Genomic DNA, 21,055 nt, shown 5'->3' on the forward strand with positions numbered 1-21,055 from the left:
ACTATGTGCTAAAGTAGAAGTTGCAGAAGCTAAGATCTGCAGGAACAACAATGCTATAAAATGAAAAAGTAAGTAATTGATGTAGGATTTAAAAAACCAGTTTCTCAGAATTGCAGCCTTGTTCAGAACAAATGATGGACAAATTTTAAGCCATTCTTCAGAAAACATGATGGTCTGTTTGAGTGCTTACAGAAATGACTCGAGTATCCATTGGTTGTCAACGTGGTGAAAATATAATAAGAATATATTCCAGCAGTAAAGATGGTGTAGATGAAATTCAATACATTCAAGAGTATACTGTACATCCTTGAGAAAAAGTAAAGCAAATTGAACACTGTGTCAGTGTGTTCCTGCTGACTTGAAAGAGCACTTTAAACAATTCCATGCTGTGCTGTGTCTCTAAACCAGTTTAAGAGATATGAAAATTAACTGATGTCAGAAGACATAGCCATTTCTGTGAGATTGCTAGTGTCAGGTTGATAACAAAAGCACACCTTATTGTAAATTTAAGATATGAAATATTTAAACCTACCTCTAAATAAAATTGAGGAACTCAAAGAAAAACCAGAGAAAATTTTATCTGACATTTAATAAAAGTCTGCAAGAAAAAACCTGGCATAATTCGGAAAAGAATATGTTGACAAGTTGACCTAGGTTATATACTAAGCTTGGTTTCAGATTCCTGAAGCTAAAAGACTACGAGGTTAACAAGCCAAATACAAGTAGCATTTTATTGTTCAGATTAGTTTCAGACTCCTGAAGCATTCATACCCAGGAGATAAGGATTAAATTATTTTATATATACCTGTGTAAAGGAGTGTCAGGTAGTTAAGAATTTATCAGAAGCAATGGAAACAGGGAGAATGCATGCAAGTTAATAGGAAGAGATTTATCGAAAATATATTTGTTACTACAGAGCAAATAAACAAGTACGGGCAAAGGAGGATCAGTTCGAGCAACCCCTTAGGGGCTATTGCCATCAGTTCACCTCAAGAACCACAATGTAGGTATTACTCAAGATTCTTTGAAGCTGCAACCCCTTTCATTGCCTTTTACTGTATTTCCATTCATATTCTCTTTCTTCTTACTTTTCACCTTCTAAAAATTGTTTCATAGTGCAACTGCGAGGAAGATGTTACACCTTTCAAACCCTCTTTACTCTCATTTTTTTCAGCACTGAATGACCTCATAGGTCCTAGCACTTGGCCTAGAGTCTAATTTTATATCCCAATCCCAAATAGATTGAACAAGGAGCCCAATGACAGAGGAATAAGTTATGAATGATAGAAAACAGGTTAGGGAGGTAAATTCTAGGAGTAGTAAGTGTAGAGATATACCTGTCTCAAAATTATGAAAACGTGAATCTTCAGTGGAGGAATACAATTTGCTGAAAGGTATGTCTGAGGAAGTAAAAGAGGTTGGGGATAATAAATGGATGAAAGTGCTGTATGTAGGAATTACACGTTAGAGATGGGAATATATGCAAGAATGTTCAAGAGGATTAAGAAAGAGGCAACAAATGAAAAAGGGAAGAGGAAAGTAGAAAAATCTAGAAGGAAGAGGGAACCGTATGAATAGTTTAGAAATCTATGGGGAATGCAAAAGAGAAATGAGAAAAAAAGTGCGATAGTAAACCACCGTGAATTACTCTTAAGCCTACCATTAAACTGTATGGAAAAGAATGGAGAATATATCACAAGCGCGTTTTGTGGGCCAGGAAGTGAATGTCTTCACTCTCGCTCCGAGCTAAAGATTACTGGTATAGCAGAGTCGAGATTAGGTTTAGGTGGTTTGGGCCTATGGTATGGATGAGTCAAGGCCCCAACAGGTTTACCTGCGTAGTCCCACCTTACAGGCAAACCTGCGCCGGGATGCCTGAACGTTAGTGGCGGACTTCAAGAGCGCTTTTAGTGGACCCCTGTTAAGGATACAGGGTCAAGAAGGAGGCAAAAGATTATGAAAGAGGATTTAGAGAAATCTAGTGGATTGAGACGCCTTCGGGGTATTTCTAAGTATTAGCTCCGCCCGAACTGTATACATGGGTTCTGCGAATATGAGAGGCATTAAGTAGCCATATGCTCAAGAAGGGATTGGAAAGGGAAATCTATTATAAAAGGAACCATACTAACCTAAAGTACCATACCCAACCTAACCTAGTAGGCCATGCTACTTAGTCGGGAGCTCCATCCCCTGCAGCCCCGGTGAAGGAAACCCATTTTACCAAAAGTTCCCCCATAACACTGCTCATGCGCAACAGCAAAAATATAATCAGTTCTGAGCTTAATTACAGTCAGGGAGACCAAAATACTATAGAAAAAGTAAATTAACAATACCGACGCGGAGCTAATACTTAGTTCTGCCCATAGGTTCACAGAATAAAGAAGAGGAAAAGCCATACAGCACAGAATGTGGAAGAAAAGAGACGGAAACTTAAGAGACCAATGCAAATAAAACTCCTCTGGACCAAAATTATCAATATCGAAAGAAGAAATTGAAAATCTATAAAAACTATATGGTATTAAGGAGACAATAAACGTCAACAAACAAGAAAAGGAGGACGAGCTAGGGAGCTGTTTCAAAAGGAAACCCTATATACTACTACTACTACTGTTGTGCATGGCACGGTTACGGTAGTAAATTGCCTCGATAGTGATGTTCTGCACTATGTTCCGTTGTTGTAAGTATCTGTTTAGCATATTGAGCAGCTGTTCAGAAGATAGTGCACCGGGCCTCTTCACTATGACTGGGTACGACGGCGTCATTGCTTAGTATATCTGTTAGGCCTATTAGTTGAACTGGGTCTGGGCTCACCCTCTTGTTAGGGTTGCCACCTCCAGCTCAGACCTAATTGTATAACCTATGGAGGAAAAGTTATGGCGACCGGAGCGAACCCTTTCAGGTGGGGCATTTTGAGGCTATGTGCGGCTAACATGAGGGTGAGGAAGACAGGTTTCATATTTGATGAGGACTGGAAATCATTTCTAGAGTTGTCAGTGAAGTGACAAGTCTGTGTAGCCTAGAAATTAAAACCAGACCTAATGGCGTGTTGTGACGTAGATAATGAAATAATATATGTGTGTATAACATCAAGTTTATTTTATTCCTTCAGAACTAAACAAAATAAAATGCAGGATTGATTTTCCACTGCTAAACTAGGCTACGATATCGATTGAAAAGTAACATAATACAAATTTTCAGTGAATCAGGGAAATCGACTATGGATATCGGTCATTCCCAGGTTTCCTGTTCTTTCCATGAATATTTTGTGTTGCTCCTTGCTGCAGCAAGAAGCCTTTTATCCTTTGCAAGGGTTGTGAGAAAGCACAACTCTGACCTCAAGCCATCCCTGGATACAGCTTCCTGAGTATTGTACTAATTCAATCAACATAAAAACAAGGTAGAACTATATAGTAGCTCCGCGGCAGCAACTGCCTTCTAACTTCTACAGTTTTTTGGTTGCTAATTATGAATTTACCTTTAAGTTTTGGCGCTCGAGTGTAGTTAACCTGTAATTAACCGGTGAAGTCCATCCAACAAGGGGTTTCCATACGCGATCTTCACAAGACAGAGCACGGGTACATCTGTTTCGAATGGTTCATATCCCATCCGGCAAGTGCAATAACTTGTAAACATGTGGGTACCCCCCCCCCCACGGGTTAGTACTAAACACGGCAAAGGGACATTCCATTTGGCTGACAACAAACAGATGCACTGCCAGTATCAGAACCCCTAAAAGTGTAGAAAAAACCAGTTGAAAAGGTAAAAACAGGCGCGGAGCTAATACATAGAATTACTAAAAACAGTATACAAAGCATGGATGATAATTAATAACTAATGGGGTAGGGGGGTGCGAGACAGACCCCTCATCGCTCACTCGCTCGGGAGTCGTGTTATGCCACGTACTTTACACATACCGAAGGCAGCCATTGACAAAGGCATAATTTTGCAGTCTAGCAAGATTGACTGAAAAATATGCTCACGTAATTTTGAAATAATGATGTTCTGACAGCCAAATACAGAACTAATGGTGTTCTGTACTGGTTCAGTACAGAACACAACATCTCACTCTTCAACACAGAACGAATCTGTATTTTACAGAATGGGTGACAACCCTACTCCAGGTCTCCTGGAAGTAAGGTAAAGGGTAAAGAAAGTGTGGTAAGCTAGTCATTTTTTCATGTTTATGATATTTTCTGTCTTGTCCTCATGTTTTTGCATTAGTACCATGGGGATGGTACTAAACACAGTGCTCATTTTGCTCATAAACTGGTAGGTCTAGTTACCGGACCAGATGGCTCAGGAGCCATCTGGTTCAGTAAACACAGGCTAAGAATTATCCACAAGCAATCATAAGAACTCCACAAACCACCTTACTGGTGCTTAATAGCAGGAACAGAATGACAGGAGAGTAGTGCTGAGTGGCACCACTCACGTTAACTGGTACTACTTAGAAAGAGTTACGTTCCGGAGGAATTGTCGATCAGCAAATTAACATAACTTGGCAAGGTAAGTTACTTTTTGGGTAGATAATGCTCACTGGACATCTTTTATTCTATGCAATTTTTCATTAGGAGTTATTATTAATTAGTTGTAAGAGGGTACTATGGATTTAGGCTACAAACTACCCATACTTACAATGATTAACGCTCGTTTTGGTAGCAAATTAGCCTCGACTAAAAGTTTAAGAGGTATTGGACCCTCCCCCAGCTATATCCTATTATATACTCTGAACCATCATTGTATTTTGAACTTGAAAATATACTGTACTTTTACCATGTTCTAATGTGTGTTCTGAACATTTCTGACATTCATTTTGTTAGCCAGTGAGCAGTTTCAGAAATAGCCCACAGTAGTATATCCTACAATTCAGGTGATTACAATGGGAAAGTGGTTTTTTGGATTGGAAAAAAAATTAAGTGAAATTCAAGGACTTGAATGCCAGTGACAATTCTTATTCGGATCCAAGTAAGTTTATGGTGTAAACATAAAGGAGAAGGCCTCGTGAAGATATATAATTCTTTTGGCTAAACAGTATAGAAAAGGGTGTATATCATGTAGTACAGATGAGAGAATCTGAGAAAACTACCAAGATAATGAGAAATTTAAGGCATTTTGTTCAAGTTTTAATTTAATCCTAGTGGCGGAAACTGTAGGACGCCATGTTTAGTATTAGCCCCTGAGGGATGAAAGTTAAAATATAGACAAGATACAGGGAAATCTCATCTTGGGCACTGCATTATATATACCATTTTGTATATTGTTTAGCCAGAAATTATATTAAGAAACTATATATTTATGCGGCTGTCTCCTTAACAATTACCATTTATGGAACGTTTACAAACTAATATACACTAGAGTAAGAATCTGCTGTCCTAGGTTAGGTTAAGTAGGGTTTGCAGTGCCCTAGGTTAGGTTTGGGGGAGCCTATGCCTATGTAAGGATCTAGTTTATTGTTTACTTTTACAATGAAGCATTGAAGTTGCTAGCATTTTTTGGCAGTTTACATTATGTATTCAAAAATTGCTTGTGATTTTCAGTCATTTAAAATCTTTTTTTTATTTTTCAGGATGTTTGGCTTTAGACAGTCAATTACAAGATAATCAGAGATCATGTTGAGCTTGAAACTATGTAGATCTGAAAGGACTCTGCATATGGTTGTCAGTAATACTTGTTTTTATTACCATCACTTATTGTCTGGTATCCATACAAGTATACCCCTTATCGTAGAAAGTTCAAATTCTCACTGTGATGGTAGCAATGGAAAATTAGATGTATTTATCAAAGGAATAAAGTTAAGGAACAAACGTACTAAACTTTTGAGTGACCATCAATCATCTGTTCGATCTAGAAAATTATTAAAAGGAGGGAGACCAGAGGTCTCCAAAATTAAGTTGCTTTCAGTTGGAAGTATAGAAAGCAGTGGGAATGCTAGGACTAACGTGCAAACTAAAGTGTGGGATTCAGGCACACAAAGAGATAGATCCGCATTAGAGTCTCTTAGTGGGGAAGTGGAACAAAATGTGTGTACAGAAGAAAATTTGGTTAAACGTGATATATCCAGAAAAGATGTTATAGTGAGAAGTCTGAATCAAGAAAATATTAAACCAGATGATAGTAAACTCGCAAGCAGTTGTACCAAAAGCGAAATGACCCAAAGGACACGTATTCAGGAAGACAAAACGAATGGTAAAGTGCAGAAAAGTGCAGTCAAGGTTTCTGACAAACCATGGAAAATTACAGTTGAAGAGCAGTTAATGTTAACTCAACTTATCAGTTCTGGCAGAATACATGAAGCACTGTCCCAGATTGAAGATTACAAAAAGTAAGTGTTCATTCACAAGTATAATCACACTGATATTGAAATACAATAGCTGCCATAGGATTACTGTGCTGTAGTAGTTATAGATAGTAGGGAGGATACTCATATAGGGAAGTCTATTTCAACACTTCAATAACTTTTATCAGGTTTTAGCAGATTTCAGAGGTACAATTTGCCATGAAATCATTCGTTATCTGTACTCTTCATCGTCTTTGCTATGAATATTCAGTGATTGTCAATATAAGGCTTAAAAGAGAAATTTTTTTAATTCATACTCATCAATTTATATCTGCCTAATCCTGCAGTCAGCTGCTCTGTAGGACAACCAAAAAGAGGAACCCTCACCTGGCAGGTATCCCTCCGGGCAGTGTCTCTTAATACTGTATTGTAGTTGAATTTACATAAATTTCTTCCTATGCTCACTACAAAATGTGCGGGTCAGGAAATGGGTGCTTTTTAATATGTAAACTCATGGGTTTGTGTAAAAAAGTATATTGCAGTACACTCCCTGAACACCTGAATTAGCTCTGGTTACCCACCAGCCCGAACTATATCCCCGTAACTGTTACCCACTAATTGGGTAATTAACTGTCAAATTACCAACGCTTACGGGAAATCTTGTCAAGATGAGTTACCTGAAGCACCGTTGGCAACGCTGCTGCAAATCCCAGCCGCGCGAGGCCAGGTTCCCCAGTTGCTTTCTGTTCGCCTTGGTGCATGGATGTTTCCTGCTTCAGGCAAGCTTTTGGTTATTAGCCCGACCCCTGTATACTGACTGTATTGATATTGGATAATGACTTGGACCGGATTTTCACCTTTTTCTCCTGGATTGTTCTTTCGCCTGGCATTGGATTTTTTTCTCCCATCTGGACTTTGGCTCATTTTGGACTCGCAATGGATAGAGTGGATAAAATGACTACAGCTACTGCGACCAACACCGCTACTGCTGGAGATGCTGCAACTCACTGATTGTGCACAGCTTGCAAACGGAGGATGAGTACCCTCAAACACGATGGACATTCAGTTTGTATAGCTTGTAGGAAGGTGCAATGTAGCTTAACTTTAAGATGTGATGAATGTAGGTTATGGTCAAAAGATCAGATGGAGGATTATGTTAAGCATAGAGAATCTCTAGCTTCCAAGAGCAAATGTAGGGAACCAGCTGTAGAAACTCAGAATCTAGATAAAGAAGCTATAGAATCAGAGTTTTTCAGGAAGTTAGAAGATAAATTATCAGCTAGCATGGCGAATTTATTTTCTAGTTTTATGACTAAGTTATCTGAATTCAAAGAGCAAAATATAAGTGATAGGGAAATAAACACTAGCCGTTCTTTTTTCAGCTCCCCTGCCTGTTCCAGAACCAGCCCTAATAGGTGCCGGGGGTCATGGAGAACCGCAAACCTCGAAAGTAGGATCTCCCCCCCCCCGGCGCGGAGCAGGCAGTGTTAGCAGCAGATTTCCCCCTTTCTTCGGATAGTGTAAGTTCAGAGGTAAATTTCTTGATAGGATTGACACCGACAAATAGGGATAGTGAGGTAGCAAAGAGTGTAGGAGAGAAGTTGAAGGTGCTGTCTTCTTCAGGGGCAGGTGTAATTAAGGTTCTGGGATCTCTGTTAGATCCAGCAGCGGTTCTGTTTCCAGCTGCAGTCTCCATGCAACAAAATGTTGCTAAATTGGTTGAGGAGGATGTAGATTTAGTAGTAAGTTTGTCAGATTCAGGAAGGTCGGAGGAGTTCCCTTCCTCTTCAAGAGTTCCTTTTCCCTCTGGGGATAAAATTTCATCGGTTGGTGATGGTAATTCATTTGATAGGACATTAAATGTAGCAGAATATAATGCTAATTTATTGGGTCTTTCCAAAGGGTATAGGTCATTGGTCAGACAGTGTTTTAATATAGGGTTTTCGAATATCCATGATCATGTAATGAAGAAATTCCCGGAATTCACAAGTGATGTATGGCAAGATTATCAGGGAGGACCGGAATCTGTATATTTTCTTTCTCTAAAATCTCTAGCCTCTTCTGTAACCTCAGAATTTTCCCTATCCTGTACGGCTTCCAAACCTTCCGCTACTCTTTCTCAACCTTCCCTTTCGGGCCACCTCTCAGGGAACATTCCGGGTGCCTTGTTAGTTCATCCGGCATCTATGCCATTAGCAGGTTTGTCTTTGGTGCCATCTGCGGCGAATCCTGTACCCTCACAGGCTTCTGATCTAGTTGCTGCGGCAATTGGCGATGCGCCTGCCGCAGCGTTTAATGCTGCAGTTCTGATAGTTTCCACAATTCCCCCGGTACCTAAGATGTCTGGTGTTTTGTCTTCTGTTTCTTTGGGTTCAGTACCTTGTAATCTTCCTTCAAAATCCTTTCGAGTTCAGGGCAGCTGGGATGTTCTGTACCTGCCCAACATTGTCGGCAGTAGCTCCGGTGGTAACTCCGAGTGTGGCATCTTCCTGTCTTCTTCCTTCGGTTCCTGCTTTCTCAACTTTTCCAACAGGTTCCTGTGTCCCTCCGGCTAAGGCAGTCTATGTAGGTTCGGGTTTGATTTCAGGTAATCAGGGACCATTTCCCTCTTCTTCTTTAAGTAGGGGACCTTCTGTTCTGGATCCCCAGTCTCATGTGACTCTGCTACATCCGGTTTGCGTGGTGCAGGTGTTGCAGTCTCTCCGCTCTCAGGAGTGGGCGCTGTCCGCCCAGGTTTGACCGATCCAGGTGTTGCGTCATCGTCTTTGGAGGGTGCGGGGTTTGCGCAGCCTATTTTGGTGACTCCCAATATGTTCGAGACTGATTCGTCAGGCGTCCCTATTGCGCACCCAGGTGTGTCGTGTTCCAGATCATCAGGTTCAATGTTTGCTAGGGGTCAGCCTGTCTCATTTCCGGTTTTGGCTCAGTTGGACCATTTCAACAAAGACTGTTCCTGTGAAGAGGAGGATCAGATACCGGAGGCTAGTATTCCTTCGGCCAATGAGTCTGAGTACAGACAGATGTTGGACTTATCCACTCGCTGCGCTGTATCCACAGTCCAAGGCTCCAGAGGAGCCGATACAGCATAACCAAGCTATGTTCGAGTTGCTTTATGCAACGAAGCCGGTGGTAATACAGTCACCAAAGAGTCTAGTCTGGTTTGGCAGGGTCGAGCAGGCTTTGAGAGAGGCTGACAATAGGTTGGCATCAGTGATAGGATCGGGTAAGCAGGATTCAGCCTTGCTTCCTATTTGGAAGGGCTTTTATAGGGTCACAAGTAACCCTTCTGCAGGTGTTAGGGTGCCACTGAACAAATCAGCAGAGGCTCTCCTATCTCGGGTTCCATCATCGAACCGTCTAGTATCTATCTCGGCCAGGGAAGCCAGTATCTTAGAAGACCCCTTCCACAACCAGTCAGAGGCGTTATCACATACTATGTGGATGTTATCCGGTCTGATTCGACACCTCATCATGTCAGTTTCCATGGGGCTTGCTCACCAGGTGAACGTTTCCACAGGATGTACTACGTTCTTAGGGAAGAAGAGGAGGGACTTCTGTCTGAACCACCTGCCTCCTCATTTTCCTGACATTCATAAGAGGGCACTGCTGAGGGCTCCATTGGTGCTCAGCAGCAGTTTGTTTAGAGAAGAAGACATGTCGGCGATGGTCAACTTTGTGTCGTGTACATCTGCAGCGGAGTTGCAGCAGGCAGTGATTAGGGTCGCAGCGCAGAGTGCCAGATCCCGAAGGGGTCTAGAATGTCTTCTCCTTCAAAGCGCTCTCGCTCTAAGTCTCCGGGAAGTTCTCCCAAGAGAGTACAATTTTCTTCCAAGCTTTCCAGTTCTGCCTCGGATCCGAAACCTTCCAATCGTAAGAAGGATTTTCGGAAATATGAGACATTCCCTTCGCCTGCACCTGTAGGAGGTTGCCTTGCCCCTTTCTGGGACATCTGGGAGGATTGGGGTGCGGAGAGTTGGGTAGTGGATGTCTTTAAGGAAGGGTTACAGAGTCCCATTTCACTCTCATCCTCCACTATCCAACTCACCAGTGCATCTTCCCAGTTACTCCCCTTCTTCCATCAGGGGGTTAGCTTTGGTGGCAGAGATCCGAGCCCTTTTAAAGAAGGGAGCCTTAGAGCCCGCTCTCCCTTCTCTGGGGTTCTACAGCCAGATCTTTGTGGCCCCTAAAGCGGGAGGATCTTGGAGACCTATCATAGATCTCTCGGGTCTCAACAAGTTTGTAACCTCAACGAAGTTTCATATGGAAACTTCCCAGTCGGTGCTGCGGTCGGTCCGGAGGGAAGATTGGATTATTTCAGTGGACCTCAAGGACGTGTATCTCCAGGTTCCGATTCATCAGGAATCTTGGAAGTTCCTTTGTTTCTCTGGTCCAACTGGAACATTTCAGTTCAAAGTCCTCTGCTTTGGTCTGACCACAGCACTTCAGGTATTCACGAGGGTGATGTCTCCTGTTTCGGACATCATGCATCGTCGGGGCTTCCAAATGATAAGATACCTCGACGACTGGCTGGGTCAAGCTTTGTCGGAAGGCGAGACTCTGCTGGCAAGGGATTTTCTTTTGAATCTATGCCAGAAGTTAGGCATAAGAATCAATTTCGACAAGAGTTCTCTATTTCCAACGCAAGAAAAGACGTACCTGGGAATGACGATTCAGATGCGCCTTTTGAGGGCTTTCCTGACAGAGGAGCCGGTTCTAGCGACTTCAAGCCAGCTGGAAACTTTCATGTCAAATAAAGTTTAACCTGTGAGCTTATGGAAAAGCCTGCTGGGCTGGATGGCCTCCCTATCCTTTCTTATTCCAGGGTCTCATCTCCAGATGCGTTCTCTGCAGGTGTGTCTCAGGAATTGCTGGGACTTTTGGGAAGAGAACGCGTCAATAATCTGGGGCAATTCTTGCCTGAAGGATCTTCAGTGGTGGTCAGAAGAACATCATCTGACCACTGGCGTAAGGTTGGACTCCCCCCTTCCAGACGTATATCTGTTCTACCCCTTTTCAGAGCCAAGAATGACTAAGTCACTTCCTCTGCTTTGCTCTTTTGTGACCCCCAGTCTATCATCTGTGATGCCAGATGAGGAAGAAACTTCCTTATGTCCAGTCAGAACTGTCTGTATGTATTTTCAAAGGACTAGGAAAATTGGACGAAATGCCCACAATCTTTTTTGCAACCCTAGGAAGCCTGATTTACCCTTGTGAAAGAATGCAGTGTCTTGTCTGTTTAGCCCTCACAGTCTGGCCTAAAATATATATTAAGCACACCCCTAGACCAGGCTAAATTTAAGGATGGCCAATTTAAAAAAAACATCAATGGCAAGAGGAAAATATGTACATGCGCTTGGTACAAGAAAAAAATTCTTTAAAAAATTCTGTACCTTCCACAGGAAGTTGAAGGTAAATATGTCCAATCCTGTGCGCGGCCTCTTTACCAAGACAGTCGTAAAAAATATGCTAATTTTACCAAGTTATAAATGTTTTTTCTAATTTTTTAAAAATTTTATTTTGTAAAATTATAAATACAGCTCACACAGTATCATAACAGATAAAAGTAAAATCAGTAACAAATTCTGAGTATATTTATTGTAAAATATTTACGAGACATCCTTGGATGGGAGTGGTGGACAACATTTCCCTTCGACATTTCATGGCAAACTGATCTCTCTCTCCTGTACTGGCTAGCTGTTATAGTTGCCATAAGAGTTGCCATGAGTCATTTATGGTCCAAGGAAGTAATCTGAACACTTCCCACAAAATTCATTCAAACTGTATGGCACGAAATGATGATCATCAGAGCACAATAACCGGAATTTACCCTAAAACTATAAATAGGGTTAAGGCACTGGTCAGAGAGGCGCACACAAATCTAGACTCTACTTTTTTAACCTCTGCTGAAAGTAAGATTTCACGGTGTGCGAACTGTAGCAACCACTTTCAGTTTCCCTAAGAAACTTTCTCTGGTGAGAGTTGTCAGTGTGGCAAAGCAGAGGTGTAACTCCGTATTTGCCCCGCACTAATTTGAGAATTCAATATGAATTGTGTTGAGCTCTTTTGCTCCTTCTTAATTTAATGCAGGAATCACGTATCATAATAGAGAGGTAAGATTCATTTCATAAACATAAATTTTTATTTTTATAAGATATATTTTTTAAATACTACCTATCACATATTACCTCCCTACTTATGTGGACAGAAGAAAAAATGAATGGAAAACTATAGACACTTAAACCACCCAAAAGGGGTGGGTCAATAGACGGTTCAAGCTAAATGATTCTCATCCTCCCGCCTGATGCGGGAAATACAGCTATCCTAATAGAGAGGTAAGTATTTAAAAAATAAATTTTATTATAAACAATTCCACATTCTACATTTCCAACCAAATATCTGTTGTACCTCACAGGTTAATTTTTAGATAGTTATTAAGATAAAAACCTGCACCAGGATATGATTGAAATTTTAAGAAATACCCTAGTAACTGCAAATCCTTTTGTTTTCAGCCATCCCATTGTTATTGGTAAAATGGTAGGTAATATTCACTAAAACTAATTTCAAAAGACATTGATGCATGTAATGAAATTCCTTGTATAGACTGTAGTGAATCTTATACTGTATAGACTTTATATGTAAATCGCATTCATTGAGAATAACCCAGCATCAACTTTCAATAGGATACAGGTAACAGACTTCAGCTATGTTCAATTCTTTTTCAGTTATCGATTTATCCTTTCACTAGTGTTTGCATTTTTACAACCCCATCCTCTGTCATCATCCCACACTCCATTCATGTTCCATTTTTGTATCCCACAGTTTTGCATCTGCTTCTACTGCCCTTCCGTGCGTTACTCCATCTACTGTAAACAGCCCTAAGGAGTTTCCATGCCCTTGTTCCAGCCCCTTTTTTTATAACAAACCAGTTGCACTCATGCCTACAAATTGTAACACGTGCTTCACCTCCATCATAAAGATTTTTGTATTTATTCCAAGAACATATTTTCTATACATTCATCCTCAGCACCCTCCATATAGCCTCTTGATTGATTGTAACAAACTTTCTAGAGCAATGTATATCACATAGCATTTTGTCTTGACTTTCAAATTTATCACACAACTTTACACTAGATCCACATAACCTCTTCCTTGTCTAAACTTACACTGTTCTTCCCCAGTCACTACTCATGTTATCTATCTTAGTCTGCTTTCTCAATCAAACCCTGACAATACACTTTCCTTTGGATACTCTAAGTAATGGTATGTCCATATAATTAGTACAGCCTCCACTATTACTTTTACCCTTGTGCAAAGGAACAATTGTTCCTTTCTCCCAATCCTTTGGTACTCTTCTCTCACTTTAACCACTGTGATGCAGCAGCTCACTCATAATCCCATTACTTCTGGTTTCTTTCTATTCTACAGTCTCTTAATTGCCTTCCTAAGGTCCTCAACAATCACTCCCACAAGAATTCTCATTTTGGCCTCCTTAAAAAACGAATCTTCATAGTTATTTACAGTCCTGCCGTACATTTTGGATGTGTTTCTTATCATAAGGGTTTTACAATAAATGCACATTTGTCTTATTTTACTACACCAGGTTTTAAGAGTTACATACATGTCTTCCTGAGTCTTCATAGCCAAGGGTATAAATGCTATCTCAGTCCTAAAATTCCCAGTGAACTATTTCTTTGGTGCAACTGCTTACTCCATCTTACCCTAATACTATTTGGGCTATATTATAAGTACAGGAATGGGTTGATGTGCAACAAATGTAATTATTTATGATTGGAATTTTTTTTTCATTACAATTTCATAGCATTGCTTTTAATGGGAGCTCCATCTTTCCATCACCTTCAGTTATCATAGTTAATTGTCCAAACCACACAAGGTGAATCAGTTAATCACTGGTGACCCAGGAATCTGTGGGTGTATATTCAAAGGGATCTGTTGGCTGCCACTCTTGTTTGTTGAACAGGAGGCATAAGCTATATATCTGAGATTCCAAGGATCATGAAATTAGGCTATGTTATTAGGGATACTGCATTTATTTTAAGTGAGGTGCTGTACTGGACTCAGATATCTATTTTTAAATATTGGGAACATGGATGAACATGTTTCTGTGCTTAATTATGGTTCAAAGTTAATTTCATGTAAGAAATTCATGTACTTTTCTAAGCTGTGTTATATTATGTGCATGGTTGGGTAAAATGGTGTGATAATGTATTTCTTATTTTCTTATTTGTTAATTTCATCATTACTGGTAGTATTATTATGACAGTGATTAATTTTTTGTTTTCTGAATATTTTGCAGACAAAATAGGGTGGTGCCATTCAGATTATTCCGTTACTTTTGTGGATGTGCGTGCACCCAAGGATTAGTAAACGAAATTTATAAGGTGAAAGAAGTGGCCGAGAAAATCCATCCTCTTTTATATAAAAAGCACTTGTGTTTTGACAACTATTTGGCAAGGTAATAAAAAAAGAATTGTTTTGATTTTGCTTTAAAACAATAAAATGTGGTTTAAATGATTGCTAATCTGTTCTTGCATATATCCAGTCCTTATTGTTGATTTCATGTCAGTCCTACGTAAATATAATCCTTGATTTGCTCCCATTTGAACTCATTACTTTTACATACCCTTTTCAAGCATCTGTGCAACTCCAAGATACTCTATAACTAGAGGAAAGAAGAACCCCTCCCCATAGTAATTGTCTCCTAGGCCAAGGTCTAAACCTTCTCCACCAGTACTCCAAGTATTCCAGGTTGTCAACATTAAGAAGGGTACCCATAATATTATAATATAAATTATGCTCTTGGGATTCAGCATTGTTTTTGCTCGGAAATATCGCAGGTCTGTGCATACAGTATTTCTATGATACTTATCTATTGTGTAGGAGCACATTATTCATTAAATTTTCTACAAATAACAGTAGTCGATTTATTAGATTATTGTGAAGTTACTTTTGTTTTTTCCAGTGCCTATTGTCACCGTGGAGACTTTAGTAGATCACTTGAACAGCTTCTGTCTTTGTATCATGAAACTCCAAAAGGAGCCAAAAAGTTAAAGGATGCTGTTTCCTTCATAACGTTCAACATCTTGAAGTCCAATAGAGAGGAGAATGAGCAGATGGTGTGTACTTCTTTCCTCCCTGTTTCTGTGTTTATGTTTTGAAGAATATATCCTAAAGATTTCAGTGAAATGGCTATCTCAGTTTATAAATTTTTGCAAATAAACCGTTGTTGTAAGTTATATTTCAGAATTATATCATCATCATCATCCTGTCTGCTTGTAATTTGTTTGTTAGCGCAGGCTGTTTTCATTGTAAGTGGTTTATTTTTTGCAGGTTTTTCTCTTTACAAACTCGAAATTTGCAGTTTATTATTTGTCCTCTCATATGTGCTGTGAGTTGTACATAGTTTACTTCGTCAGTGTTTATTTACATTTGTTTCACAAACTCATGCTGCTTACAGTAGCCCAAATTCATGGTCTTCCCCAGACAAGTAGGTGCATATAGATAGGTAAATGTATGAGCCCTCCAGATTCATGGCTTCTTAGCATTCAGGTACTCACATTTCATGCACATGTGATTTAGTTCACAACTCACAAATGTTTCCTTAGACTATTTAGCTGTTTTCACAGAGGATTGTCTTAACTTCTGACATGCATCTCTATTATCATTTTCATATAAATATATGGTACTGTGATTTTACTTGTGCATTGTGCAAATAATTGTATTAACTTTAGTTACACATGTGATTTTTAATATTACCAGGTTCAGTTTTTCTAAGAACTTTTTCTTTATTTCAAAGGAAGAAATAATGCTTCTTTTTGGATAGTGCTTTTTCTATGATTATATTTGGTGGACAGTGGAACCTCAGATCTTTCCTATAACAATTTTCTTTCAAATCAATAAATTTTTCACAAATTAGAATCACGTTTCACACTGAAGCCCATCCAACTTTGCAGAATGGTTTAGCTAAATACAGATAGTGAGTTGTTGAATACATTAGTTTAATTTACTTTGTTTGCCATGATTCGATATGAGTTTTGGTATCGTATGATCTGCCTGGGAATGGTAGATAGAACCCACTGAAATCTGGATTTGGACGTATGAAACTTCCAACTGATTTAATGATTTAAAATTTGGGTATCATATGATACATTTGCAAACAGACTTTGAGTACATTATTAATTTGTTACTGAATTTTATGCTACTGTCAGTAATATATATTTTACTGGTCATGATAATGCAATATACATGAATTTTTTTTGTTTTTTCTGCATTTTTGCATAAACATACTAAGTAAGTTTATAGAATTTTGGCTTTTTTATACTGATGACTAGTATTAACAATTAAATATGTCATGTATTTGACCTTGCTTACCATTTTAATGTTTTCAGGTTTTAAAATTTGCAGAAGGTTTGGCTAAAACTGAGAGAATATTGTACCCAGCATTATCAGTCTGGCGTTTTTGTTTTTGCAGCTCCCTGTATCGACACCAGATGGTTAGTAAGTTCAGAAACATTACCGATTACAGAGATTTCTATGTATTATTTTTAGCAGTATATGATATTGAAGTTACAACTTAGCTAGTAAGAGCTTTAGACCATTTTTTATTTAATAGAACAAAAAATTTCCTTAGAATTATAAGATATAATTTCGTAAGGTCACTGCACCTGAAGCTATTCAGTGGTAAAATTATCGTACTCAGTCATATTTTAACATTAAGTAAAGAACTGTATGCTCAAGGTGGGTTGAAGGTATTTTCCATGTCTGAATTTTAAAATTATGATCCTGAAAGGCTAAAGATCTGTAGAAGTTGCAACATGCATGAGTATGCTTTAATACCTTCGTACAACTTAACACTTGGCACTTTTATTGAAACAGATCCCTTAGGCAACACTATGGAGTTAACAGTTTTAACACAACCATTCCACAGTTTTTTGTAACTAATTTCCATGATCTGATTATTGCTTTCAGTTCTTTCATTATAGTTAGGGTAGTAATAACATAGCCATTAAAGGCAACAACTAACCTGTAAATATTGAGGACAGTGTTGTTTTCTGTCAACATTTTTTTTTTTTTTCCAGATTGCAAAATATCTGGTTGAATCCTTTCCAGAGTTAATTGAACTACTGCCTCAGAAACTTGAGGCAATTATATCTAAATCATACATTGAAGCCAACTTGGATCTTCTGCATCGAACATTTCAGTTATTATTACAAAATGAATTTACTCCTTTTTATGCTTCAGCTACATCTGCTTTATTATATCATCAGTGTAAGTACCAAGGCTTTCTTTAATGTTGAGTTTGTTAACTGTGGTAGTCACAGTTGCAGATTATTTGTGATAGTCCTCTTTAACACCCTAACCAGAATTATTTTGGGAAATGTATCCAAAGAGACTACTTTTTTCATGACTTTGAAATTATATTAAAGGGTTTTAGGATGATGGTTAAGGTATATTTGGTGTTTGAACTATTAAAATGGGCAGCTATAAGTGTTTTTAGAGGGGAGTTCTTTTGTGTTTGAACTATTAAAGCAGGCAGTTATAAGCATTTTTAGAGGGGTGTTCCAGCTTATCACGGATTTTTGCGTAACGCGGGTGGTTTTGGTCCCTAACCCCTGCAGTTACCGGGGACCCACTGTACTGTATAACTATATGTGATTACAGTTGTACCTCGGGCTTCGAACTTAATTCGTTTACGGAAGGCTAGTTGAAATGTGATTTGTTTGAAATATGAAACAAATTTCCCCAAAAGAAATAAAGGGAACCAGGATCATTCGTTTCAGCCCACCCCAAAAGTCCCCCTTTAAAAATTTTGCTATTACTAATGTGGTCAAAAGTTAAATTAAGATTGTAAAGTAATAAAACAGTACTTTATACAAAGTAAAATTTTAGAGCAATTTTGTTTCCGTGGAGGAGCTAAAAATTTGATTTACAAACTGTGGTGAAAATGGCACGTGGCTGCTGGGATTGTGAGAGGAGAGATGGGATCCCCTTGAGGAAACTGAAATAGTTGCAGTAGGCAAGGGTTGATAAAGTCAGTTTTATTCACATTTTGTAAGGATCATCAAAGGAATCAATAGTGTGTGTGTCTGTGAGAGAGAGAGATGTGTTTCATGATGTGGGGATGAGTTACTTTTACAGTGCTAAAAAATCGTAAAAGCAGGTGTCACTTGATAGGCATTTTACCGTAACAAAAAGAAGTGATTCAGGCGAATCAAGTGTAAGTGAAAGAACGGACGAAATGTAGTGAAAGAGAAAAATCGTCAGAGCCTAGCCCCACCTAGGAAGTCAGAGGGAAGTGGACCCCTGTCTCCCTCCCAATAACCAACAACCATCCCCTCACTCTCCTCTCTACCATCTTATTCAGCACAGTCCCGAACGCTCTCTCAAGTAAGACTCTTTCAATTTTTAGTGTCACTGTATTGTATTTGATTGTTTTTATATTTTTTCATTATGTTAAATTTATTTTGAAATTCCCTTCTTTTATTTTTTTATGTGAATTATTACTGCTTTTACATACATACAGTACAGGAATATTTTTACTATCTCTTCTCTCCTCAACAGTATAAACGCTCCCTCCATCTCAAGTCAGCTGTGCATCACCACAGTGACATATGATTTGTTCATCTTTTATGTTAAATTTTATTGTGAAATGCTTTATGCTTTTATTTATTTTGTTGAATATGGTTATCAGTAAACTATATATTGTGCTGGTGCTTATGTACATATCTGTAAAGGAAAAAACATGTTAATACAGTTTTTCTCGTGACGCGGTAGGACGTCAAGTATGAATATAAACAAGACAAATCAGTCGGGTCGAAGTTTGAGTATTTGTTTGACAAATGACACAAAATTTCTTAGAAAATTTTGGTCGAAAAACAGAATGTTTCACATAAACGTTCAACAAACGAGGTACCACTGTAATTGTTGGATATCTTGAAATGTGCAAGTTGTAGGCTAATGAAAAAGTTATTTGTTATGTTTCTGACTTTGCCTGTTAAGGAGGTCCAGACCTCTGGAGGTGCTACTGTCGTCATCCCTATCACTTTCCCTAAGCTAAGGGGTTAGTTAACATGAGGCATCTTCTCCAGATATTTCTATCGAAATCATCATCCTCTGCTAAACCCTTCTCCAGATTCTCCTTCACGTTATCATGACATCAAATCCTTTGCTTTTCTGTCGACTTTCTATCCCAACAGGTTCCATCCAAACCCTTTTCACTCCTTCCTCTTTAACTTGTTCCACTTTCCCAAACCATCTCAGTCTCAATTCTCTTATCATATCAGTAATCTTTACCTCTTAATTACTTCTGATTTCTCCATTTTCCAGACTCACACAGGAAGACCCCTAAAATCCACCTCAGCATTCTCGTTTATATCTGCTCCAGCTTCTTTCCTTCCTTCTTAAAGCCCATGTTTCAGAACAGTACATCATCAGTGGTCATATTACAATACAATAAATCTCTATTTTTATTTACAGACACCACCCTACTTACAAATGAGTTATGTTCCGGAAGGCCATTTGTATGTTGAATTGTTTGTAAATTGGTTACTGTACTCTCCATGCCTATTTGAGTAGTATGATATAAAAACAATACACTGTACATACACAATACACTGTACATACAGTACTGTATGTGCAGAATAGGTGAGCAAAACAAAATTTGAACTTACAGTGGCAAAGGGGATCGCTTTGAACACAATTTTAATTTATGATCCTGTTAGTTTGTATCTCTGAATGTTTGTAAGTAGGGTGGTGTCTGTATGTAGTTTATTTTGCATTTTTTTTCACACACTACCTCTGTCACCTCCCATTTCCCCCAAGCTGCTTTTATCCTGCTTTCAACCTCAGCTCCATACCCTCCCTCCTAGCTTAAAGTAGATCCTAAGTACTTGAAATTCTCTGCCTGTTTGAACCATGCAGAAAGCTGAGATGCTAGTATATAGTAGGAAAGTTTAAATAATGTAAGATATAGTAATGCAAAGCAAACTACTGTATAAGGACAGAAGATTAACAAAATATTGGAACAGAACAACACAGCTTTGTAGATTATTTATTATAAGATTATAGATACACAAGACCAGGGAAAAGTCAGCAAAAATGCTGTGGAAAGAAGAGGTCTAGGACTTAAGTGGCAACCAAAGTTTCAGTAACTTGTTTTCAGATTTTTCTGAAATTTAGAGGAGAGGATGGTTAGTTCTGCATTTAACAAAAGAAATATGTTGCGAGTTGCTATTTGCATGCTGGTTTAAAATGCCTGAATTTAGAAGTTAGTAAAAGGAAACCAATTTCTGTCAACAGTTGTGGTCTCACACATTTTTATATCACTTACACTAACAAATATGAGTTAATTAATTGAATGATTTCATACAATATCTTTAGATTTTTACATTTGTTTTCAAGGAATTATTTAAAATTTTAACTATAAGTATCTTCCTTCAACAGGTGAAATGGGTGATGTGGCAGGAGTAAATCAAACCCTGAAATTTGCAATTATGTTAAAAGTGTACTTGAAGCCTTCTCAGATTCAGCGATTTCTTAGTCTCCTTGCCTATCGCAGTAAACCAGCACCAATGCTGCTTTTGGAAATGAAATACAAATTCCCTCCAAGACCTTTGCCTCATCACACTCCAGAATTCCAGTACAAATTTTAACCATGTTAAGTATGTTTCTTGTTTTTCAAAGGTCAACACTGTAACATGCTTGATGGCAAATACATTATTTATATATAAAACAGGCATCATTACTTTTTAATCAGTTTAG

At 38.6% G+C, this 21,055-nt stretch overlaps 1 protein-coding gene across 11 annotated transcripts in view; it reads left to right on the forward strand.

Annotated features, from left to right (window-relative positions):
- Nucleotides 1-2,414: 2,414 nt before the first annotated feature.
- The window catches only part of LOC136830771 (uncharacterized), a 58,691-nt gene continuing 40,050 nt past the window's right edge, over nucleotides 2,415-21,055 (forward strand). For 4 of the 11 annotated variants that reach the window (XM_067090663.1, XM_067090667.1, XM_067090666.1 and 1 more), the window contains exons 1-7: nucleotides 2,415-2,677; nucleotides 5,567-6,322; nucleotides 14,592-14,750; nucleotides 15,258-15,411; nucleotides 16,684-16,788; nucleotides 17,374-17,563; nucleotides 20,738-20,955. In XM_067090663.1, the coding sequence (XP_066946764.1) occupies nucleotides 5,610-6,322; nucleotides 14,592-14,750; nucleotides 15,258-15,411; nucleotides 16,684-16,788; nucleotides 17,374-17,563; nucleotides 20,738-20,946 (1,530 nt within the window). In that variant the 5' untranslated portion in view covers nucleotides 2,415-2,677; nucleotides 5,567-5,609 and the 3' untranslated portion in view covers nucleotides 20,947-20,955. Of the gene's footprint in view, nucleotides 2,748-2,801; nucleotides 2,937-5,566; nucleotides 6,323-14,591; nucleotides 14,751-15,257; nucleotides 15,412-16,683; nucleotides 16,789-17,373; nucleotides 17,564-20,737; nucleotides 21,031-21,055 lie in introns of those variants that run through there. The other 7 variants (XM_067090665.1, XM_067090669.1, XM_067090662.1 and 4 more) reach the window with 6 other exon arrangements.

This window comes from Macrobrachium rosenbergii, chromosome 47, assembly GCF_040412425.1.
Source record: "Macrobrachium rosenbergii isolate ZJJX-2024 chromosome 47, ASM4041242v1, whole genome shotgun sequence".
Taxonomy (NCBI): Eukaryota; Metazoa; Arthropoda; class Malacostraca; order Decapoda; family Palaemonidae; genus Macrobrachium; species Macrobrachium rosenbergii.